The sequence below is a fragment of the Doryrhamphus excisus genome, chromosome 7 (assembly GCF_030265055.1).
Source record: "Doryrhamphus excisus isolate RoL2022-K1 chromosome 7, RoL_Dexc_1.0, whole genome shotgun sequence".
NCBI classification, from domain to species: domain Eukaryota; kingdom Metazoa; phylum Chordata; class Actinopteri; order Syngnathiformes; family Syngnathidae; genus Doryrhamphus; species Doryrhamphus excisus.
The window spans coordinates 11,291,212-11,317,394 of NC_080472.1; the positions used below are offsets into that span (position 1 = coordinate 11,291,212).

Consider the following 26,183-nt stretch of genomic DNA (forward strand, 5'->3'; position numbering starts at 1 on the left):
TGGATCAATGAAGTAGAGAACAATAAATGGATGGATGAATGGATGGATGGATGGATGGATGGTTAGATGGATGGATGGATGGATGGATGGAAGTGGAGAACAATAAATGGATGGATGAATGGATGGATGGATGGTTGGATGGATGGGTGGATGGAAGTGGAGAACAATAATTGGATGGATGAATGGATGGATGGATGGATGGACGTGGAGAACAATAAATGGATGGATGGTTGGATGGAAGTGGAGAACAATAAATGGATGGATGGATGAATGAATGGATGGATGGATGGATGGATGGATGGATGGATGGATGGATGGATGGATGGATGGTTGGATGGGTGGATGGATGGGTGGGTGGATGGAAGTGGAGAACAATAAATGGATAGATGAATGGATGGATGGATGGATGGATGAATGGATGGGTGGATGGAAGTGGAGAACAATAAATGGATGGATGGTTGGATGGAAGTGGAGAACAATAAATGGATGGATGAATGGGTGGATGATGGCTGGATGGATGGATGGATGGATGGATGGATGGATGGATGGATGGATGGAAGTGGAGAACAATAAATGGCTGGATGGTTGGATGGAAGTGGAGAACAATAAATGGATGGATGGATGGAAGTGGAGAACAATAGATGGATGGATGGGTGGATGGATGGAAGTGGAGAACAATAAATGGATGGATGGATGAATAGATGAATGGAAGTGGAGAACAATAAATGGATGGATGGATGGAAGTGGAGAACAATAAATGGATGGATGGTTGTATGGATGGACGTGGAGAACAATAAATGGATGGGTGGTTGGATGGAAGTGGAGAACAATAAATGGATCGATGAATGGGTGGATGATGGATGGTTGGATGGATGGAAGTGGAGAACAATAAATGGATGGATGGATGGATGGAAGTGGAGAACAATAAATGGATGGATGGTTGGATGGAAGGGGAGAACAATAAACTGATGGATGGATGGTTGGATGGATGGAAGTGGAGAACAATAAATGGGTGGTTGGATGAAGTGGAGAACAAGAAATGGATGGATGGATGGATGAATGGGTGGATGGAAGTGGAGAACAATAAATAAATGGATGGATGGATGAAGTGGAGAACAATAAATAGATGGATGGATGGATGAAGTGGAGAAGAACATGGGCTCCACAATGCATTAAAATCCTATGTATTGTATCCTATGTATTGTTATGTATTGTCTCCTATGTATTGTATGCATGTCTATGTATTGTATCCTATGTATTGTTATGTATTGTTATGTATTGTATCCTATGTATTGTATCCTATGTATTGTTATGTATTGTATCCTATGTATTGTTATGTATTGTATCCTATGTATTGTATCCTATGTATTGTTATGTATTGTATGCATGTCTATGTATTGTATCCTATGTATTGTTATGTATTGTATGCATGTCTATGTATTGTATCCTATGTATTGTTATGTATTGTCTCCTATGTATTGTTATGTATTGTATCCTATGTATTGTTATGTATTGTATGTATGTCTATGTATTGTATCCTATGTATTGTTATGTATTGTATCCTATGTATTGTTATGTATTGTATGTACGTATGTCTATGTATTGTATCCTATGTATTGTTATGTATTGTATGTACGTATGTCTATGTATTGTATCCTATGTATTGTTATGTATCGTATCCTATGTATTAGGATGAATAGTAGAGTATTCCCGTGTGATCCAGGCACAGTCTGAGGGCACCGCTTCACTGCAGATGGAAGCAGAGCAGCTCGACTCTCCTCCTCATCCTCCTCCTTTTCCTCCTCCTCCTCGTCGTCTTCGTCCTCCTCCTCCTCCTTCACACATAGTATCATGGAAGCAGCTTCCTCGTCCTGCCCCCGTCGCTACATGTAAACCCCCCTAATCTTGGACAAGTAACGCTCCCAATTCCCGATTTTCCCGGACGCGATGTCATCGCCGAAGTCTCCGTTCGCCCGGGCTGTGGGGGGCAAAGCCAGGATGAGCCCATGGATGCTGTTTGCGATGCTGGGATTGTGGTGAGTGGTGCACCATCATGGAACATCACATGTGATTATGTTATGTTATTTCATACGTTCATGTTGGATTCGTGGCTCTTAGCTTTACAGCTGATTAGCTGCTAAGACCTCTTGGCGTCTGTAATTAGCATTCACGTTCACTTGAGGCAAATGGGAATGGAACGCGAATGATGCTGGGGGGTCCCAAAAGCCATCTTCTGCCCCTTCCTGAGTGGAAAACACACTGGTGCTTGTTTTCCACGCTAGACAGGCCTGGGATGTCCTGCATAATGCAATGCTAAAGACTGTTGACTATGCTAACACACTATGCTAGCATACTAACTGTCGTTATTATATCTTGGCATGGGACAACAATGTAAATGAGTCAGTGTACAGCTTGGACAACTGTAAACGCACAAACATGAATTATTATGGTTACTAATTACTAATTGGGACAAAATGGGGATGAGGAAAAAAGCCTCGAAAGTCACAAATAGAACAACAATTACAACTGTGCCTGAACGTCTCACAGCGCCAGGGGACCAAAACAGAAAGGAAACGGACCATGAAGTTAGGGTTGCATCCCTAATATTATATGTAGAATATATTACAGTATGTATATGAACTTATATATATAATATCAAATAAATGTAGAAACTTCATTTCAATCATTTCCCATTGTGATTGGTCAATGCTTTTCCTGGTCTAAGACTCTGGCAAGGTACCATGCACCAGGCCAGGTGATGCATTTGTGTCCCGTTTATGCAGTAGTATAGTATTTGTGTTGACTTGCTGAAATAACAAATGATGCACGTGCAGAATTCTTGCATCGTTCTTTGTCACATGTCGACTTATTTTCATGTGCCTCCAGTGTGGCGCTCGGGCCTGGCAAACAAGAAGAAGAGGATTATGAAGACGTGCCCATTAATAAGACCTGGGTCTTATCTCCAAAGGTCTATGAGAGCGATGTGACCATGATACTTAATAAGCTTCTTCAGGGCTATGACAACAAACTACGACCCGACATTGGTGGCAAGTAGCACACATCCTGTTCATATTTGGCTGTGTGAACGTGAACCAAAAGGAACCGGGTCACAGACCCGGTGACGGGAAAGCTGGTGAGGCAGGGGTGAACTTTGAACAAAAGATCAAAACCAAATTTGCCATGAAAAATGGACCAACAAAATATGCACAAACAGACTTTTTATTGTCGTAGTCCGGGCATATTGGTAATGGTAATGGTAGCTTATTAAATCCTACCCCTCCATCTGGTACTTTTACAATCAGTAACTGTTACATTTGTTCACTTCCTGCTTTCCATAATACAGTTTAAGGTTTTTTATTTTTATTTTTATTTTTATTTTTATTTTTATTTTTATTTTTATTTTTATTTTTATTTTTATTTTTATTTTTATTTTTATTTTTATTTTTATTTTTATTTTTATTTTAATAATGCACCTTTTACCGAAGTAGGAGGTGATATGAGCATCCAATGATATAATGGGTATAATGGGTAAAGTGTCAATATAGTTATATATATAGCACATCATGACTGGTTCAAGACTCTTCATCCTTGTGGGGAAAATAAGTATTTGATCCCCTGCCTTGCCGTCGCTCCCGGCCGCCTGAGACAGGAAAGGCGCCAGATTGAACAATTGACAAGAATAAGAATTTACAGGATGCAAACCAGGACAGATTGACAGGCGTGGTTTCTATGTGTCATAATAAAGGATCTGATTTCTTTCAGTGAGGCCGACTGTGATTGAAACAGCCGTGTATGTCAACAGCATTGGACCAGTGGACCCCATCAACATGGTGAGATTGCTGATCCTCATTTGCTTTCATGTATGATCTACCACGATGCAACAATGACATAGCGGAGTCGAATCTTATACCTGGAGAAGGTAGTAGGGATCGACTGATATGGTTTTTTTGGGGACGATTTTTTTTCCATCACCCTTAGCCGATGGCCGATTTTCCTTAGGCCGATATTTGTGGCCGATACTGCTTTTGATCCTTCAATTTACATGAAAAAAATGACAATGATAACAAATATTCCAGGTCTCTTTTTTAAAGAAATATTTATTTAAATGTAAACACTGAACGCAGTAGGATTCAGCAACAGTGGGGGCGGGGTACCGCGACTACGTGTGTTGCGGGGTCCTCTGCCGGCGGATGCCTGGCTGTAAATCATGCGGTGGAAAAATACATCGGCGAACCTACGCGTGTATCGGCCGATACCGATACAAGGAAAAAACGCAAATATCGGCCCAATATATCGGCCGGCCGATGTATCATCACTTCCTGACTCGTCACTGGGATGTGATTGAGTACCAACAACCTCTACATCGCATCTTCGTCATGACGCCGGCTGGTCCGGGGAACACCCAAACCCGTGGCCATTAGTCCAAGGCCGGGCTTCAATCCCGATCCGGTCAGGCTTGCCCCAAAGTGCCAAGTCCCGGTATACAGGAAGTTCTTGTAGTCGTATTGACCTGCAAAGCTGCAATGTCGTCGATTTGTGACATGATGTGTGACATAATCCTAAGTGTCAGGTCTAGCCCAGGTCCTTCTCCTGGTTCGGCATGCCCAGAACGCTTACCAGGGAGGCGTCTGAGAGGCTGCCAAACTCCATGCCAAGGAGCAGCACCTGTATTCCGAGTCTTTCCCAGATGACTGAGCTCCTCTGAGTCAGCTATTCCGCAGTGGAAGCTAATTTCAGCTTCTTGTATCTGCGACCTTCTCAAAGCTTGTGACCGTAGGCGTGGTTGGAACGTAGATCTTCATGAATTGACAGCTCTTACCTCCCCTCACTCACGCAAGACCTCGCTAGCCGCCTTTTTCCTTGGACGTACTTTCACAACACCTGCAAGCTAATTGGAATCTGATCTTTTCCAGGAATACACTATTGACATCTTCTTTGCCCAGACATGGTATGACAGCAGACTTAAGTTCAACAGCTCAATGAAACTACTCATGCTCAACAGCAACATGGTAGGCAAAATCTGGATCCCCGACACGTTCTTCAGGAATTCCAGGAAATCAGACGCGCACTGGATCACGACACCGAACCGTCTACTGCGGCTGTGGAGCAATGGGAGAGTGATGTACACGCTGAGGTGAGACGCTTGTGTCCTTGGAATATGGAGTCTCGGAATATATTTGTTGTTTGTGCCGCTGTAGTGTTTGCATCTCTATTTGTTCTCTCTTAGGTGGCCACACTTTGTCAAAGCATGATCTTATCATTATTTCCCTTGACAGAAAATCTATGTTCAGTCATACTTGGCAGGGGAAAAAATGCTGAGACTTGCCTTTTATCTGTCACAATTCTTTTGTTGTCAGGTTGACTATTAATGCGGAGTGTTACCTTAAGCTGCATAACTTTCCAATGGATGAGCACTCGTGTCCGCTGGAGTTTTCAAGCTGTAGGTGGTCAAAACGCCTTCCTCCTCCATTTTAAACCTGTCATCTCGATTTCAACTTCTTAACCTTGCCTGGCGACAGGGGCTTCTCTGTGGGCTAGCATACCGGCTAAGCCCGTTTCTTCTCCTTGCCAAAAGATCCATCCGCTTTCAGCTGCCCTCTCAACGCCTGTATCAAATCTAGAGAGGACGTCACCTAGCACCATTTGCTCTGGCAGACTGAATGAAATACACAACCTCTGTAGTCTGACTCATGCTGTATGCGTCACCCTTCATTTGTCTCTTGCATTGTGCTTCACCCTCATGCCCATGAAAGATGCTAAGACCATTCCATTGGGGGATTGACGACGAGCATTGCAATTCGACTTTCATCAAATGAGCATACATCGTTCAGAGTCGGCCACAAAAGCAAACTTTATCGACCCAAAATCACCAATAGGGCGCTTGTTTACCGGTGATCCCCTAAAAAATCATGGATGAAAGACCGACTATTTAAGCTCCAATGTCCGAAGTCTGACATCCACGCTAAAATAATCCCCACTATTGCGCTCAGGAACTCAACAGTTTTAGTAATTGTGTTGTTATGCTCGGCTATATATTCAGTATTAGCTAATGCTAGTAGCAACATTCTGTCACATGGCTATTGTTAACTATATATATTCAGTGGTAGCTAATGCTAGCAGCAACATTTTGTCACATGGCTATTGTTAACTACATATATTCAGTGGTAGCTAATGCTAGCAACAACATTCTGTCACATGGCTATTGTTAACAATATACTATATTCAGTGGTAGCTAATGCTAGCAGCAACATTCTGTCACAACGTTATTGTTAACTATACATATTCATATATATACACTCAGTGGTAGCTAATGCTAGCAACAACATTCTGTCACATGGCTATTGTTAACTATATATATATATATATTCAGTGGTAGCTAATGCTAGCAACAACATTCTGTCACATGGCTATTGTTAACTATATACTATATTCAGTGGTAGCTATTGCTAGCCATTCTGTCACATGGTTATTGTTAACTATAAATATTCATATATATACTCAGTGGTAGCTAATGCTAGCAGCAACATTTTGTCACATGGCTATTGTTAACTATATATATTCAGTGGTAGCTAATGCTAGCAGCAACATTCTGTCACAACGTCATTGTTAACTATATATATTCATATACATATACTCAGTGGTAGCTAATGCTAGCAGCAACATTTTGTCACATGGCTATTGTTAACTATACATATTCAGTGGTAGCTAATGCTAGCAGCAACATTCTGTCACATGATTATTGTTAACTATATACTATATTCAGTGGTAGCTAATGCTAGCAGCAACATTCTGTCACATGGCTATTGTTAACTATATATATTCAGTGGTAGCTAATGCTAGCAGCAACATTCTGTCACATGACTATTGTTAACTATACATATTCAGTGGTAGCTAATGCTAGCAGCAACATTCTGTCACAACGCTATTGTTAACTATAAATATTCATATATATACTCAGTGGTAGCTAATGCTAGCAGCAACATTTTGTGACATGGCTATTGTTAACTATATACTATATTGAGTGGTAGCTAATGCTAGCAGCAACATTTTGTCACATGGCTATTGTTAACTATATACTATATTCAGTGGTAGCTAATGCTAGCAGCAACATTCTGTCACAACGCTATTGTTAACTATAAATATTCATATATATACTCAGTGGTAGCTAATGCTAGCAGCAACATTTTGTGACATGGCTATTGTTAACTATATACTATATTGAGTGGTAGCTAATGCTAGCAGCAACATTTTGTCACATGGCTATTGTTAACTATATACTATATTCAGTGGTAGCTAATGCTAGCAGCAACATTCTGTCACAACGTCATTGTTAACTATATATATTCATATATATATACATATACTCAGTGGTAGCTAATGCTAGCAGCAACATTTTGTCACATGGCTATTGTTAACTATATACTATATTCAGTGGTAGCTAATGCTAGCAGCAACATTCTGTCACATGGCTATTGTTAACTATATACTATATTCAGTGGTAGCTAATGCTAGCAGCAACATTCTGTCACATGGCTATTGTTAACTATATATATTCAGTGGTAGCTAATGCTAGCAGCAACATTCTGTCACATGGCTATTGTTAACTATATACTATATTGAGTGGTAGCTAATGCTAGCAGCAACATTCTGTCACATGGCTATTGTTAACTATGCACTATATTGAGTGGTAGCTAATGCTAGCAGCAACATTTTGTCACATGGCTATTGTTAACTATATACTATATTGAGTGGTAGCTAATGCTAGCAGCAACATTCTGTCACATGGCTATTGTTAACTATGCACTATATTGAGTGGTAGCTAATGCTAGGAGCAACATTTTGTCACATGGCTATTGTTAACTATATACTATATTCAGTGGTAGCTAATGCTAGCAGCAACATTCTGCCACATGGCTATTGTTAACTATATACTATATTCAGTGGTAGCTAATGCTAGCAGCAACATTTTGTCACAACGCTATTGATTCAGGAGTTCAGACATCCAGATGGGTCTGTACACGTGTTTTGTCGGCAGGGGGGGGCCTTGTGGACACTGCAGGATCTCAATCATTCCAGCCACTTATTCTTAACTTACTCATGCTTTTCCTGCTGACTGTGCTCCCAACTCCCTTGACATCATGGTCCAGCTCCTCCCCCGCCATTTGCGTTGACGGTTATGTTGAATTCTGCACTAATAGTGGCTTCTTGATGCTCTTGTAGCCCATTCCACGGATGAGAGTGTTTCTGTGACAGGAGCTGTGCTGGGGAGTAAGGAGTCGGGGGGGGGGGGGGGGGGGGGTACAGAATGCTTGCTGATTGGCAGGAAATCAGATACTTACTTCCCTTAATAAAATACTAAGGAGTTTTTTTTTCACGTTTTACCTTCTGTCTCAGTCGGTTACAATAAAGTTACCATTAATATTCTAAACCTTCATGCAGTTCATGCGCGTAAACTTGCAAAATCAGCGTGGGGGTGAAATACCTTTCCCCCCAGCGTTTATACGTTATATCTCGTATTAGCTTCCATTATAGACATTATGCTCATTTGATAAAATGTCATGAGATCGAAGTTGGTAATCCCATCGTAATTGTCTTCTTTTGTCTTTGGCATGCTTCAATATTCTTCTGTGATTGACATGTGACTTTTCTGTATGATGTCCTGAGAGGCGGCCACACTAATTCATACGCTGGGGGTGTGTCTGCTGGGCGGGGTCCTGTACAGATGGTTACCCTCGCAATGAAATCTTGTATCGATGGCAAAGACGAGCAGTGGAAGTGGCCGACCAGCGGTATTGGAGACTTTACCAGTTTGCCTTTGTAGGGATGAGAAACACCACTGATGTGGCTCACACCCAGTCAGGTAGGAAATTATTTATGATACATATTATTATAGATATTATATTATATTACCATGCCCTGCACAAATGAATAAATAATTCCATATGACTGCACTCTTTTTTTAGGAGAATATGTCATCATGACCATCTTTTTCGACTTGAGTCGGAGAATGGGTTATTTCACCATCCAGACCTACATTCCTTGCAGTATGATTGTGGTCTTGTCCTGGGTCTCCTTCTGGATCAACAAGGACGCCGTCCCCGCTCGCACCTCTCTAGGTTTGTACCTACCCTGCTAACGCTATTGCTCTGTGACTTCAACAATTATGCTGCAAATTCATCAAACTACCTCTGAAGCCAAACAGCCCGCCAGTCATTGATTTTTTATGGGAGGGGGTTTGGGGGGGTTGCCCAAAATACCGGCGTACCAAGAGCCACCAAGCATGATCACGTTACCCCTCCGCGTATCTTGCTAACACTCAACTCAGTGTGTCTTCCATTGTCTTTGTTTTCTTGTTTGTGTGGTGACGGCCATAGAACCGGAAATGAAACTTATTGCTTGGCTTATTGTTATCTCTGCTAGCAGCAACATTCTGTCACAACACTATTGTTAACTATATATATTCATATATATACACTAAGTGGTAGCTAATGCTAGCAGCAACATTTTGTCACATGGCTATTGTTAACTATACATATTCAGTGGTAGCTAATGCTAGCAGCAACAATCTGTCACAACGCTATTGTTAACTATAAATATTCATATATATACTCAGTGGTAGCTAATGTTAGCAGCAACATTTTGTCACATGGCTATTGTTAACTATATACTATATTCAGTGGTAGCTAAAGCTTGCAGCAACATTCTGTCACATGATTATTGTTAACTATATATACTATATTCAGTGGTAGCTAATGCTAGCAGCAACATTCTGTCACAACGCCATTGGTAACTATATATATTCATATATATGCTCAGTGGTAGCTAATGCTAGCAGCAACATTTTTCAACTCGGTGTGTCCATTGTCTTTGTTTTCTTGTTTGTGTGGTGACGGCCATAGAACCGGAAAGGAAACTTATTGCTTGGCTTATTGTTATCTCTGTCCTGGCTGTTACTTGAAACGTTAACTCATAATTAACTAACTAACTGACTAACTAACTAACTAACTAACTCATAAATAAACATGGAAGCCACAAAAAACTGATTAGACTCCCGTCTTTCATCAGAAGAAAAATGGTTGGTTCCTACATTTTTCCGTTGAACATAAGTACGTTTCAGGAAAATATCAGTTCCCAACTACAGAAGGACTGCTTTTCTCTCCACCCACTTTTCAATTGATTAGCTCCTTCCCTCAAATTGAAGGTGGTGTTGATCATCATCATTGATCACCAGCTTTGGTGACCGCTAGAAAGAAAACCTGCAGCGTCTCGCCCCCCCCATGGCATGACTTTGGCCCCCCTGGTCTAGTGGAAACTTCTCAAACTGTCTTACGCGTTTCATGTCGCCATAACCACATTTGGCAGATGATAAGCAGGTCGCCATGGCGCCCGTCCTCCAATGCCACCCAAAGCATAGGAACAAAGCCGATCTGACATCCCTGATCCAGGCCATATATGTAGTATATACTAGTATATAATATTGCTAATAGTATTGCTCTAAATCAGATGTTGAAAATGTGAATGAACCATATCATTGCATATTGTTATTAGCTTTTAGAGTGTGCTATTTTAGCTACCACATTTCATATTTGTCCTATTTCCTGAATAAAACAGGACAGCAAACACGTCTCTCTGCCTTGGCTTTCAGGGATCACCACGGTGCTCACCATGACAACCCTCAGCACCATCTCCAGGAAGTCCTTGCCAAAGGTGTCCTACGTCACTGCCATGGACTTGTTCGTCTCCGTCTGCTTCATCTTCACCTTTGCCGCTTTGATGGAGTACGGAACCCTGCATTACTTCACCAGCAACAGACAGACCAAGAAAGCCAAAGCCAACAACCACCAAGTGGGTATCACACTCGCAACCCAGCCACGGGCCGCTGTTGGACCATCTTCTCCGTCTTAGTAGAGGAAGGCTAAAAAACATCGGAGGGCACGCATTCATTTCAAAAGTGGCTGTACTCTAAGTACAGTACTATACTTAGAGTACAGTACTGTACTGTACTATACTTAGGGTACAGTACTGTACTATACTTGGAGTACAATACAGTACTGTACTATACTTAGAGTACAGAAATTCCTCGCCACACGCATTTCAGAAGTGGCTGTACTCTAAGTACTGTACTGTACTATATAGTGTACAGTACAATAGTGTACTATACTTAGGGTACAGTACTGTACTATACTTAGGGTACAGTACTGTACCATTCTTAGGGTACAGTACAGTACAATAGTGTACTATACTTAGCGTACAGTACAGTACAGTACTACGTATACTTAGGGTACAGTACTGTACTATACTTAGAGTACAGTAATTCCTCGCCACACACATTTCAGAAGTGGCTGTACTCTAAGTACTGTACAGTACTATACTTAGGGTACAGTACAGTACTGTACTATAGTTAGAGTACAGTAATTCCTCGCCACACGCATTTCAGAAGTGGCTTGTCTCTAAGTACTGTACTTTACTCTATATAGTACAGTACTGTACTGTACTCTATAGAGTACAGTACTGTACTGTACTCTACAGAGTACAGTACACAGTACAAAAGCCTGAATCTTGCGAGAATAGCGTCATAGATTAGCAAGGATAAAGTCGACGTGTCATAGCGTCACTCGGACGTCAGACAGGAAATAGAGCGTACTATATCCTCAAGTCACTGCAGAGACGACACCATCAGTAAGAAAAATATTTCATCATACAAAAGGCGTCAAAAGTGAACCACGTCAGAGTCCAAACGATACCGAACAAAAACCACAAAATAAAGGAAAGAAAAAGCACTTCTGGACAAGCCAAGCAGGAAGCTTCACCAGGCGTTCCCAAGCGTTCCCGCTGTGGGACAGAATCCCTCCATCGTGTCCAACAAATACAAATACAAATACAAATGTATTTCTTGTGCTTCCTTCCACAGCAGAAAACGTCCAGCATGGTCAGTATCCACCCTGGAACATCACTGCTACAAATGAACAACATCATGCACTACCACGACGAGGACGACTACGCCTACGACTGTTTGGATGGAAAAGACTGCGCCAGCTTCTTCTGCTGCTTTGACGACTGTCGCTCAGGTGCCTGGCGAGAAAACCGCATGCACGTACGAGTTTCCAAGATTGATTCCTACTCACGAATATTCTTCCCGACTGCTTTTGGCCTTTTTAATTTGGTTTACTGGATCGGCTATCTGTACCTTTAAAAGCGGTACCTCACGGTAGGAGTTTAGGAGTTTTCTACATCCCAGCATTTTCCACAAGGTCCCTTTGCCAATAATTCCAACCTGCAGCCTCGTCCAAATTCTCTTGTATGGGAATATTTGTAGCTAATAAATATCATATAATGCATTCTAACCCCATCAAATACAACGCTAGAATGATCTAAATATATCTATTTATTATTTTGCTCAAATATGTCGCTCTGAATTGGTGGTTGCATGTAGCAAATCATTCTGAAGAACCCAATGTGGTCTCATTGACGGACCCCGCCTCTCGCCCAGAGTCAGCTGGGATAGGCTCCAGCATACCCGAGACCCTAGGAAGTGGATGGGTGTTTCACGCTCCGTAATATCCAGGTGCCAAGCACGCTGGAAGAACAGGAGGACATCACAGGCCAGTTCAGCTCAAATGTAAACACCAGGAACACCGTTTGGTGGGGGTGGGGGATTCGTCCAACTAAGCCCCAGAAAATCAGAATACTGACACCAATACTAAGATCATTGGATGGATTTGTGAAAAAAAAGTTATGAAACCACAACATTTTACCAAATAATGTATTTTTAACAATACAGTATCATACAATTACTGTGGAACCTTGGTTAGTGTCATTAATCCTTTCGAAGGTCCGACTCTAACCAAAACATATACTAACTGAATCCTTGTAATTCCAGTTCATTTGTTCCAGAAAGCCAAAACCCGTTTTTATAGTTTAACAATGCTAGTTTGGGCGGCACGGCGGTCGAGTGGTTAGCGCGCAGAACTCACAGCTAGGAGACCAGGGTTCAATTCCACCCTCAACCATCTCTGTGTGGAGTTTGCATGTTCTCCCCGTGCATGCGTGGGTTTTCTCCGGGTACTCCGGTTTCCTCCCACATTCCAAAAACATGCTAGGTTAATTGGCCACTCCAAATTGTCCATAGGTATGAATGTGAGTGTGAATGGTTGTTTGTCTATATGTGCCCTGTGATTGGCTGGCCACCAGTCCAGGGTGTACCCCGCCTCTCGCCCGAAGACAGCTGGGGTAGGCTCCAGCACCCCCGCGACCCACGTGAGGAAAAAGCGATAGAAAATGAATGAATGAATGAATTCTAGTTTGACATGAGAGTCGTATGAAATCCATACATGATCCATAAATGAACATTTAAGGATACATTTACCTTCACTCAAGATGAGATTCTTGCATAAGAATCCAATCGCCACACTGGACACCACCTTCGTGTTTTGCCATGAGTTATTTCTTAACCTCAATGATGTTCCTCATTTCAAGTCTCTGCTTTTCTTATGATCACAGCTGCAGAATAACCCAAAATGGAGGCAAAGAATGGTTCAAGTGCCAGCATTCTCCATGAAGAATGTGAGAAATGCGAATGAATTCTGAGAAATAACTCATCGTAAAACAGGAAGGTGGTGTGCTTATCGAATGAACTTCTGCCACCTTGTGGCCGTTTCTTACAGCTGTTCGAACAGTGACTTATTTTAGCCTGCATGTGGCGGCGTCACCTCTTTTTGCCTCTCGTGGGAAAAAAAACGTAAAAGAGGTACTGTATAAATACGTCTTTGGTATTGAGAAGAAGTTGGACTAATAGCCGAAATAAACATACGCCATATTGTACGCTAACCAGAAAATGTATGCAAGCCGAGGCAAAAATCTGGAGTCAATTTTCAATGTTGACTGAAAACATGCTAACCGAGGGACGTACGCTAACCAAGGTTCCACTGAGTTTCCTTTCACTGGATGCAATAGTTAGAGCAAAACTAAGTCAATAACACAATAACTCAACAAAAGCAATGGAGTATGGACCGTATGTATCTATCTAAGCGTCACTCATGCATCGACTCTATCGCTGTGTGTAAATAACTAGCTAGTATTTCCTAAATGTTACGGCAGCTGATGAAAAAGTATTTCAAACGGAAGTCCAAGCTGTCCGTTGGCCGTGTAACCATAGTAACAGGAGGAATGCACTCAAATACTCAGCAATAATCTATGCAAGATGAACACGGTTCTCCACAGGCGGGGCGACTTCTCGACGAATCGTTCAACTTAGGGGGTGGGGGGGGGCTTTTTGTTCGCATACATTCGCTGGTGGGGAAAAGGAAAATAACTCAAAGTTTTAAAGACTCAGGTTGTTCCCCAACCCGACGGTTGCTGGTTTGATCCGCCATCCCGCTGGGATCATCATCATTCCGATATTAACATTCAGTCTGCAATTTTTCTTTCCAACATTACGAATTCTACTGTTAAAAACGACGAATGATGCCCCCCTTTTATTTCCACAATTCAATATTTTCTGTTTGATCCCATTGAAAATGAATGGGCAATTTGAAATGAATTGCATTAATAGTCGTTAAATATGTAGCGTCAGATTTTAAATTGGGCAACATTGTGGCAAAAATACTAAATCTAACGCACTAAAACTATTAAAAATTGTGCTTTGTTTTCCATAAATCACTGAAACATCTTCAGACTACCAACCATTAGATTCTTTTCAGGAGTTTTACACTTTAGATGTCAGTTAGATTATTTGCTATATTGTATAAATTATGTATAATATGAAAAAAAACATGGAAAAAAACTGTCAATGTCACTTTCACTTTCCTTTTCCTCGATGCATTGCCATCTGATGAGATGCTTTGGAGATGATGGGGGAAAGGTTCGTTACAAAGCTGTAAAACAGACAAAATGCTCGCCAATACGGGAATATTTTTGTAAGAATCCACTGTGAGTATTGGAATGGCTTCTTAGTAAAATAGCTATGGTAATATTTGCATGTTATATCAACTGTAGTATGTAACTCTATCTTACTCGGTGTGGGAGGTACTGCAAATGTTGGTATCGACCAGTAAATACCAAGTACTGTAAATACAGGGCCACTATTCCTGATTATCATAAAAAATTATCAAACTAAATAAATGTATTGATCAACAAACTTATTTGCACAAAATGTTAATACTTTTTAGGTTGTTTATATTGTTTTTTTTAGATTATTTATTTTTTTACTATTGAACTGGTTTTGTCCTCTTTACTGCTGTGCAAAGTAAATTACCCCACTGAGGAATTAATAAGGTATAACTAATCTAATCTAACACTTGACCTTCATCCCTTGACCTTCTGGAACGATCATTGGTTTTCTAAAATATACTCATTCTGAAATTAGCAGTCTTTTATTTACGACAGAGTATTAGGGCCACATTGAAAAGTCATCAAACTGAGATTTCGAGAAACTTGTACATTTACAAGAATAAAGTCATAAATTCATGAAAAGGAAGTTGTACATTAACCAGAAAATAAGTCAAAATATTCAGAGAACAAAGTGACAAATTTATGGGAATGAAGTCATGAATTTACTCGAAAAAGAAAGTCGGTATATTATTGAGAATAAAGTCATAAATCTGTGAGCATAAAGTCGAAAATTAACGAAAGTTGTAAATTTACCAGAAAATAAGTCAAAATATTCTGAGAACAAAGTCACAAATTGACGGTAATCAAAAGTGGGTATATTATGAGAATAGAGTGCTACACGTGCGTGAATAGAGTGCTAAAAGTGCAAGAATAGAGTGGTAAACGTGCGATAATAGAGTGCAAAACATGCAAGAATAGAGTGCAAAACGTGCAAGAATAGAGTGCAAAACGTGCAACAATAGAGTGCAAAACGTGCGAGAATAGAGTGCAAAACGTGCGAGAATAGAGTGGTAAACGTGGGAGAATAGAGAATAGAGTGCAAGAATAGAGTGCAAAACATGCAAGAATAGAGTGGTAAACGTGCAAGAATAGAGTGCAAAACGTGCGAGAATAGAGTGGTAAACGTGCAAGAATAGAGTGCTAAACATGTGAGAATAGTGGTAAACGTGCGAGAATAGAGTGCAAAACGTGCGAGAATAGAGTGCAAAACGTGCGAGAATAGAGTGCAAAACGTGCGAGAATAGAGTGCAAAACGTGCGAGAATAGAGTGCAAAACGTAAAAGAATAGAGTGGTAAACGTGGGAGAATAGAATGGTAAACGTGCAAGAATAGAGTGGTGAACATGCAAGAATAGAGTGGTGAACATGCAAGAATAGTGGTAAACGTGCGAGAATAGAGTGCAAAACGTGCGAGAATAGAGTGCAAAACGTGCGAGAATAGAGTGGTAAACGTGCGAGAATAGAGTGGTAAATGTGCGAGAATAGAGTAGTAAATGTGCGAGAATAGAGTAGTAAATGTGCGAGAATAGAGTGGTAAACGTGCGAAAATAGAGTGGTAAACGTGCGAAAATAGAGTGGTAAACGTGCGAGAATAGAGTGGTAAACGTGCGAGAATAGAGTGGTAAACATGCGAGAATAGAGTGGTAAACGTGCGTGAATAGAGTGCCGAAAAATGCGAGACTAGAGTGGTAAACATGCAAGAATAGAGTGTAAACATGAGAGAATAGAGTGTAAATGTGCGAGAATAGAGTGGTAAACATGCGAGAATAGAGTGGTAAACATGCGAGAATAGAGTGGTAAACATGCGAGAATAGAGTGTAAACGTGCAAGAATAGAGTGATAAACGTGCGAGAATAGAGTGCAAAACGTGCGAGAATAGAGTGGTAAATATTGGTGGTAAAAGAACATTTCCCTTTTACGGCGTGTTGTGTTAAAAGGTCAACAAGTGGTCCTGCCATCTTTTCATGTTTTGGTCCGTGGACCTCGGACCCCCTGACTCCAGTGGAGTGTCAGGCCACCGGTGTTGCATGGAAAAGCCGGTCTGTACGCGGCTGGTCACTTACCGCCCCAATCTCCACAGGCTACTTAGCGTTGACGTGTAGAAACACGTCCGATCATTCGGATGCGTTCGGCTCTCCTTTGCACGCCAGAGATCCCGATGCGTAGCTGAGCTTGTAAAACAATCCAGCTGTTAATCCGCGTGCCCATGAGCAGCATACGGATGTTGGCTCCAAAGGCATGATGGGCTTTGCATCCAACCTAAGCCATATAAGACGTCAGCTGTATGCAATTCCATCCTGTGTAAATGTCCATCATCTTGTATCGTGATTCCTCAGTAGACTGTGAAAAGAAATAAAGCAGTGCCTGAAAACAACCGAGTGGGGATTTCATGTGGACCAGCGGTCACCAGCGGTCACCTGGTCCTTGAACCCGGGCTCTATTTTACAAGGAAACACCACTTTTGGGGAATTTGGGTGGATGGAAGCTCCTCCCACTGCAGGCTTTGGTGCAGGTGAGGTTGGTCCACCTCCCAGGTGGAGCATATGAAGATGCTGATTAGGCTGCACCGTTTTAGCACGTGGCTAACAATACAATACAAGGACAATGGTGTGACCAGCGTTATGTAGACCCCAGGTATTGGGGTCTTTAGTCGAGGGGGGCGTACAAGACTTGTGTACCGCTGTCCCAAGGCCAGAAGTGACTTTTGGGGATCCCCCATCATTTTGGTTGCCATTCGTCTTCTTCCACTTTTCCTAAGAAAAGCTCAGGACCCCTGTACCCCCCTCCCCCCACACATTGCTGACCCCTGGTATAAACCCCACCCAAGTCAAATATACCAAATCTCCCACACAAATCAGGAAGCAACATGAAGATGGACGTTAGCATCCAGAACGTTAGCGTTTTATCAGTGACCTTATTGTCTTTACCCAAAACCAGGACACTCAGCCTGTCAAACGATGAAAACTCTGACATTTTCATCAACAATGAAGGACATTACAACGTGGAAAGTATATTAATACTCGCTTTGTGTTTACTTGATTTGGGTTCCATTGCTAAATCTGCTGGATTCTTCCTTTTAATCCCCGTTAAAGAGAAATGACGGCCCCTTGTGGACAACAACGGGAGTGCATTACTGCATATGGAAACATGCTTCCTGGAGTCAGCAATAGAAACAATAGAGCTTATTTTTATTGATGACATGATGATAAAAGAGAAAGACATACTTATGTCTTTATACTTATACTTATTGTTGCTAATCACACAGATTGAACAGGAGCAACACGAAGTAGCAACAAAACAAAGGCACATTTTGTCTTATTAAAAGTAGGCAAAAGCAGTCTGTATTTTTCCATTTTTTTGCCTTAAAGGAGCACCATAACCACCTTAACCATCCCAAATCCACGACAGTCAAGTGTTGTGGGTGAGCGTGGTCCAATCCACTTTCATCGTCCCCAGACGTCCACTCCGGACATTACTGCTAGCTTTGTTTACACTGCACAGCCTTTTTCATTGTCATTCATGTCCTCCATGGCGGACTGGACTTGGGTACCGTCTCATTGGTGTAACAGGACTGACCCTCCAGATGACTTGGCTTGCATGTCTTTGACTCATAAAGGGTCGGCAGTTAAATTCTCTTCTTGCAATTTTAGGACTTTATTGTCAGAATGTTCACCAAAATTATAGTTAAAATTTTTTTTTTTAATTCCAAGTTGACTCAACTTAAAAAAAAATTGTAACCTCGCTGCTGTAAAATTTTGATTAAATCTAGCAAATTATTTCAGGTAATTTCAACACACAACTAATTTTCTCCAACTTAAAAGACCAAGTTTACGTGACTTATTGATTTGTTGTGGGAACTTCATTTTTTTTTAGGTCAAATAACCAAATATTTTGGTTGTATCAACAATCAAGTTTCAATTCAATTATTTCAATTTAATTGTGAGTTGAATTTACTTGAGCTAATTAGTTAGACCAGGGGTCTCAAACACGCGGCCTGCGGGCCAAATGTGGCCCGCAGGACACTAGTTTGAGGTCCCCGCCTTGATATAAAAGTTTAATGTTTAAAGTTTGATATGGATGCTGTATGGTATCATGTACCCAGAAAAAAATATTACGTTTGATTAATGTTCATGTTAAAGGTTAAATAACTGTTAATAGTTATCCTCCCTATCCGTGTGGAAGTGGTAAGTTTTTGGCTATTTAAGTTTAAAGGAAATAACTTGAAGGCTACCGTTTAGGTCGCTAGCTCTCTAGTTTGCGAGTTAGCATGTGTCTCAAGACCCTGCAGTTGCGCAATATGTTGTAAATAAAAAGAGTATAAATGTGACTATAGTCGTGTTTTGTCATGTCTACAGGGCTCTAATAATGCTTTGTTCATTTTAATCTGAAAAAAATCATTTGTCTACTCACCAACTATATGTGCTTTCTTAACTTTTTATTATTTGCCCTTTTATTATTATTATATTTATTTATTACTGATTGATTGATTTTCTTTATTCTTGATCTTATTTTGTGTAGAAAAATAAAAAGTACGATATTTGAGACCAGTGGAATGTTTTATCAGAGCTTTTCTTGAAGAAAATTGGAACCAAAGCGAAGTTTTTTTAATTTTTTTGTTTTTAATAAATGCGTTTTTTTTTTTTTGCGGCCCAGTCTCACCCAGACCCGAGCTCCAGTGGCCCCCAGGTAAATTGAGTTTGAGACCCCTGAGTTAGACTAAATTAAAAGTGAGTTGAGATGACTTGAGTTCTATTGTTGATACAACAAAAATATTTGTTTATTTGACCAAAATAGTAAAAAAATAAGTTCCAAAACAAAGGACGTGAACTTGATCTTTTAAGTTGGAGAAACTTCGTTGTGAGTTGAAATGACTTCAAATAATTTGCTAGATTTAATCAAAATTTTCAGGCAGCGAGGCTACAAATTATTTTAAGTTGAGTCAACTTGGATTTTTTTTACAGTGTACTAGAATATTTCCCAACCTAATTTTTAACAAAATAACAATTTTTCTCATATTAAAACTGATTTAATATTTCAACTTTATGGTAATAAAATGTTATTCTCATAGATGACCACTTTTGTCTCTAAACATTTGGACTTTACTTGATGAATCAATTTCTGCTGTTTTTTTGTTTTTTTAATTAAATTCTACTTTTAGACTTTTAGACTGTCATAAAGTTCAAATAAAAAACTCCAGCCAGCTGAAAAAGGCACTGGGCCACACTTTGGACACCCCTGGTCTTACTGAATGGTTGAACGGACGGGGCGTATCCCATTTATCCGCATAAGGGACTACTTTAACTAAAAGGGGGGGGGGGGTACTTTCGTGTGCTTCATAGGCACATAAACAATCTGCCCGAACTACACACGGTGATACAAAACAAACAACAAAAGTAAGGCTCACGGCAAATACACATTTTTTGTTGCCTGGCGTCCAGTCTAGTCTAGTCTAGTCCAGGATGTAGTCTTCTTTCTGGACTAAGTCATTGGGGGTCTGCTCTCACCCCGTTTAGAAGTCAAACGGTAAAGACGTGGGATTGTTAACTGGTGTGTAACACGGACTGAACTGTAAGCCATACAGCGTGTAACAGTGTGTAGCATTGTGTAGCAGTGTGTAGCGGTGTGTAACAGTGTGTAGCAGCATCACTGCTCCTCTGTGCTCAGCACCGGATCCACCAGTTTGTTGTGGACATGCATCAAACCTGGAACGACAATCACATTTTTTTTTACATGATTAGAGTCCTGTAGACATGAAATAACACCCCTATAGTACCCTGTACGACCATATTACCAAACATAGTACACATAATGGGGGTCGGGGGGGCGGACAGAAAGTGACCAGCAACAGTAGCAGCCGTTTCTATAAAAGTCTGGTGCTTGTGTGTCTCATAGAAGATTACTGACACCTAGCGTGGAATACCACATATGGCTTATGTTTGTGTTTTATTAAAAACGATGACGTGAATATGAATATACTTGGGCTAATACTAGGCCGTATGTGTACTGCAGTAATACTTGATGTTCCGTCAAGAGCAAGAAAGAGTTGAAACGCGTCATGAGCACCTTTGAAGTATTTCACGGTTTTGACGCGTAGCTCCAGCGTGGCATCCTCGTCACAAACAAAGATGGTGTGCGGATGCTGCTGGAAGGCAGATACGGTCCACATGTGGTTGACGCCGTCTTCGATGGCTTTGTAGAGGGCGAAGGCCTTGTGTGCCCCGGTGATTAAAATCATCACCTGGAAGAGGAGGACATTATGACTCATGCGTCACTCCGTCAATCATCCTGAAGATGGAACGCCTCGTGAAAGGACATGCAGTCCAAAACTTTAGAACTGCTCAACGTAAACATTATAGAGGCCGCCATTACGATGACATAATAAGCCCTTCCCGCTATATGAAATAACGCCTGACCTCCTTGGCGTCCATGACGGTCCCGACCCCGACGGTCAAAGCCATGGTGGGAACCTTGGAGAGGTCGTTGCCGAAGAAGCGAGCGTTTGCCACGATGGTGTCCTTGGCCAGCGTCTTCACTCTGGTCCTGGAGACCAGGCTGGATCCTGGCTCGTTAAAGGCTATGTGGCCGTCGGGTCCGATCCCTGGAAGACTCGACATATGCAATATCATTTCATTTTTCATCATATCATTTTTGTACAAATGAGATGCCGTTCATGGCTGCTAATCATGTGCACAAACTCAGTCTGTCATTCAATGACAGCTAACGTTAGCGGCTAACACACCTAATAACAATATTTCCGAATCGATAATCAATATTAATATCACCCTTTTTGACCTAATTGTCACAAGAGGTGTAATTCCCATTTTAGGCAGTACATAGTACTCAAGTACAGTGTACCTGTACCTCCATGTTAGGTTTTTTTTTGTTTTTTTTGCGCTCGGTTTTCATTCATTCATTCATTCATTCATTCATTTTCTACTGCTTTTTCCTCACGAGGGTCGCGGGGGTGCTGGAGCCTATCCCAGCTGTCTTCGGGCGTAAGGCGGGGTACACCCTGGACTGGTCGCCAGCCAATCACAGGGCACACATAGACAAACAACCATTCACACTCACATTCATACCTATGGACAATTTGGAGTAGCCAATTAACCTAGCATGTTTTTGGAATGTGGGAGGAAACCGGAGTACCCGGAGAAAACCCACGCATGCACGGGGAAAACATGCAAACTCCACACAGAGATGCCCGAGGGTGGAATTGAACGCGCTCGGTTTTATTGAGCTGAATTCAAAGATGTGGAAAAATAATTCCATATACACAAAAAGGCCAGTTCTGTCTCAAATACTGTTCATAAATCTATCTCAATATTCATCATTCATCCACTTATCAAGATGATGATTAGGCAGGTGTGCCGTTGACTGGCCACAATAAAAGGCCACTCCAAAGTTTTCAGTTAACTCATTCAATATCAAAGACGTATTCATGCGTTTTTATGAACCTGAATGTCCAATCCCATAAATGTGTTCATACGTTTTTATGAACCTGAATGTCCAATCCCAAAGACGTATTCATAAGTTTTTTTCACAAGAGGAAAAAAGAGGTGACGACACAACCGCACACTAATCAATGTCACTTTTAGAGCCACTTTTAGAAAATTTTTAAGTCATGAAAACGGCCACAAGCTCAAAAAGAACGTGGAGGAGTGTAGCGTGCAGAATAGTGGTGGGCAAAACCGTTCATTTCAGTACAAAGATCCGTTCATTTTGTTCATTTCGGTCAATTGGTCGTTAGCGTGTGATCTCCCACCGTAACTCGACAGCACAACGACATGGTGTGTCGGTCATGAACGAACGAACGAATCTCCACATTAGCTTGACACACAAGTGTGTTATAATATTCACGCCACATTAGCATATGGAATGGTTGCGTTTCTTCACGTCGTCTGTGAGTGCGCACCATTTCGCACTGTTTTGTTTACATTCCGTGTCGGCCGTCTGGTTCATGCTAATATTCCCACACTGGGGCTGCGGTGACTTCATGTTAGCATAAGACCAGCGGATGAAACATACACGAATATGTGCATGTATAGCCTTATCGTCACCGTTAGCCACACTTAGCAGCTAAACTTAGTCAAACAGCTAATATTAGCTGACAGGAAACACAACTAAGTGTCACTGCAAATAAGAAACTGACCCCCAACAAACAAGTGGATTCCTCCCGCCTCTGCAATCTTCTGCTCGTAGTCCCGACACTCCGCTTCCAAGTCCTCGGCGTTTCCGTTCAGGATGTGAGCATTGGCAGGATCGATGTCGATATGCTTGAAGAAGTTGTTCCACATGTAGGAATGGTAGCTCTCCGGGTGGGCGCGAGGTAGACCTCCGCAAAAGACACCAAGTTTTACAATTGTTGACGTCCGTATCAAATGAACGTGGCGGCAAAACATCCTCTAATATCATCAACTCATTTTCACATCCTCTGATGTCATCAATGATGATGAGGAACATCTGCTGCTCCACCGTCATAATGCTACGCGCTAACGATGGATCTGCGCGATCGATCGATGGATCCATCATTAGCGCACAAATCAATCGTTTTCTGCGCTCATGATAGTATGATAGTATGTTACTGCGGCCGGGATGGATGTGTGTAGTTTGTTTAGATGCCAACAGATGGCAGCGCTGAGTGTTGGTACTTACAAGAATCAACAAGAAGTCCATGCATGCAAATTTCAAATCTTTGATTAATTGTCAAGCAGTTCACTTTGTTACCGTTCTCGGCAGGGGGGAGTGTGAACCCTGAACCCTAACCCCTAACCCCAACCCCAACCCTAACCCCTAAAACCCTAACCCCTAACCCTAACACCAACCCTACACCCTAACCCCAACCCCTAAAACCCTAACCCCTAAAACCCTAACCCCTAAAACCCCAACCCTAACACTAACGTCAACACTACACCCTAACCCCAACCCATACCATAACCCCTAACCCCAACCCCAACCCTAACCCCTAACAGCTAACCCAACCCCTAACCCTAACACAACCCTAACCCCTAAAACCCTAACCCCAACCCTAACCCCAACCCTAACCCCAACCCTAAACCTTAAACCCTAACCCATAACCCCTAACACCTAACCCCAACACCTAACCCAACCCCTAACCCTAACACCTAACCCCAACCCTAACACAACCGTAGCCCCTAAAAGCCTAACCCCCAACCCTAACCCCTAACACCTAACCCCAACCCTAACCCAACCCCTAACACCTAACCCCAACCCTAACCCCTAACCCAACCCCAAACACCTAACCCCAACCCTAAACCCTAAGCCCTAACCCTGTCATTGTATGCAATTAGCAGATCAATGATTGTCATCATATCGTTAGCGCAGTGTCAAAGCATCGGTCTCCAGTGCAAGGTAGTTCTATCCATCGTGAGCGCAGAAATCGATCGATTTGTGCGCTAACGATGGATCCATCTCGGGCGCAGAGCTTTACATTAGCTCGTAATAATAATAATATTTTATTGCTCAAAAATGCTCTTCCAGTTTGTCCAGTTTCAGCTTGCAACTCACCCACATATTCGTCCATGTTGAAGGTTTTCACATACTTAAAGGACAGATGCCCACCTCTGTGGTACTCAATCAGCTTCTGGTAACATCCATATGGCGTGCTCCCTGAAGCACAGACAGCAGCTCATGTCAACACGACATCGTGAGAGGAGGACGATGAGGAGGAATGATGATGACACCCACCCGTAGGCAGACCCAGAGTGAAGAATCTGTCGGCAGAAGGCCCAAACTGGATGATCCTGTTACGGATATATTTGGCCGCCCACTCGCTGGCCAAGTCGTAATCATCCAAAATCACCAGCCTCATTGCTGCTGCTCCACAAAAGAAGAAGAAGAAGAGAAGTCGGGCACGTCCACGCCGAGCCAAAGATGGTTGCACGTGGGAGCATTGTGATGAAGAAGATGAGAAACACGACAGAATGTATAACATGTTCATTATTCTGCTTTATTGCGTCTTGGTAAGAATCACGTCATCAAGTAAAAGGTAAAAGTAACGTGAAATTTATCCTTCCAAATGTCGTTTATACGCACTTACAATTATGTTATATGTGTCATACTACAATTTTTTAACGATAAAAATGTGTTTTACGTTAACATTTGTTGCGTAACTGTCTTAGTTAGTGAAGAACTACGAAGAACTACACAGACAACCGATGATGACATCATAGAAAGGCGACGGCTGACTTCCAGTTCTTGTTTTACAAGCGAATAAACTGCTAATTATTACACTAAATACACTTTAATAACACACAGTAGTTGGACTCAGCATTATGTATTCATAACATGACAACATGTACACTAAGGGAGATTCTACTGTTTATAGAAATTAAACTAGAATTTTTAATTAAAAAAAACAGCAGCACGTCTGTGCACAAGCCTCAAATAAATAATAATAAGCTACAAATACTAGTCTGGCATGCATCAATCACAATCAAAGACTAATTCAAAGAATTCTGTTAGCGGTTGTATGATAGCAGACGCTGCTAAAGTTAGCCAGCTAAGTCAAATAAATATGGCCGAAAAACTTACACAATCTGCTGACTGACTTGTGCAGGTAACGGAGAACTAGCAGCTGGAGAACTATCCTTCTCGACGAACTAAGTTCTCTCCGTAAATCGGGCGATTGGAAACACGTCACATGAACAACAAGTCATGTGATTTGGGGGGCCTATCAGCTGCCGGCGGTTCTTCCTGGTTTGCGTCACGTGCCCTGACGTCATGATGAGTCCGCCCAGAAGAGCAAAAAGGCGATCGAATTGTACGAAATGAACGGGAACATTTTTATATAAAGAGTTGAACATTAATGATACCTAATCGATACTTCCGTTCTATATAAATATTTGCTTAATAAAAAGCAAACACATGTCGTTACATGCCATCTGTTTGCAATAATGTAAGTTCTTCGTAAGTTGACACGGCGAACGAACCGGAAGTAGTTAAAACATGTCCATTCATCTTTACTTGTTATTGCAAATGAAACCTTTTGAATCGACATCTTATATTTTAATGAAAGGGACATTTAAGTCTTCAAAAATATACAGAGCAAAATGACTAAGCATTATAAACACTCCCGATTAAAGATGAAAACGTTCCCAAACGCGAGGTTGAATGGCCTTACGGACTTAATCCAAATATTTGGTGACAAGATTCAGTAGCCTGACTTGGACAAATATCTTTTTCATGTTTAATAAGTCCTCCTCCCTCAGATGATATGAGAAATTCTTATAAAGTTATATATTTACTAAGTGACAGCTTTGAAATGGCAGGGAATTG

The 26,183-nt window shown here is 41.5% G+C and overlaps 2 protein-coding genes across 4 annotated transcripts; one reads left to right on the top strand and one right to left on the bottom strand.

Moving 5' to 3' along the window:
- The first annotated feature begins 1,473 nt into the window (after window positions 1-1,473).
- On the top strand, window positions 1,474-19,072 carry gabrg1 (gamma-aminobutyric acid type A receptor subunit gamma1). 3 transcript variants are annotated; one of them, XM_058078497.1, is made up of 9 exons: window positions 1,474-2,036; window positions 2,887-3,051; window positions 3,767-3,830; window positions 4,914-5,134; window positions 5,358-5,440; window positions 8,723-8,860; window positions 8,964-9,116; window positions 10,646-10,845; window positions 11,915-19,072. In XM_058078497.1, exons 1-9 carry the CDS (start codon window positions 1,948-1,950, stop codon window positions 12,191-12,193), a joined length of 1,392 nt encoding a protein of 463 aa, XP_057934480.1. In that variant the 5' UTR covers window positions 1,474-1,947; the 3' UTR covers window positions 12,194-19,072. The 3 variants fall into 3 exon arrangements, with proteins under 3 accessions (XP_057934480.1, XP_057934479.1, XP_057934481.1); XM_058078496.1 differs by having other exon boundaries at window positions 1,479-2,036; window positions 11,912-19,071; XM_058078498.1 differs by lacking the exon at window positions 1,474-2,036 and having other exon boundaries at window positions 2,902-3,051; window positions 5,003-5,134; window positions 11,912-19,072.
- On the bottom strand, window positions 18,048-25,584 carry LOC131132664 (glucosamine-6-phosphate isomerase 2). The gene is made up of 7 exons (XM_058078506.1): window positions 25,440-25,584; window positions 24,594-24,722; window positions 24,414-24,515; window positions 23,038-23,220; window positions 21,302-21,486; window positions 20,952-21,126; window positions 18,048-20,590 (listed from the first exon to the last, which is right to left on the bottom strand). The coding sequence occupies exons 2-7, from the start codon at window positions 24,715-24,717 to the stop codon at window positions 20,532-20,534; spliced, it is 828 nt and encodes a 275-aa protein (XP_057934489.1). The 5' UTR covers window positions 24,718-24,722; window positions 25,440-25,584; the 3' UTR covers window positions 18,048-20,531.
- Window positions 25,585-26,183: the final 599 nt, after the last annotated feature.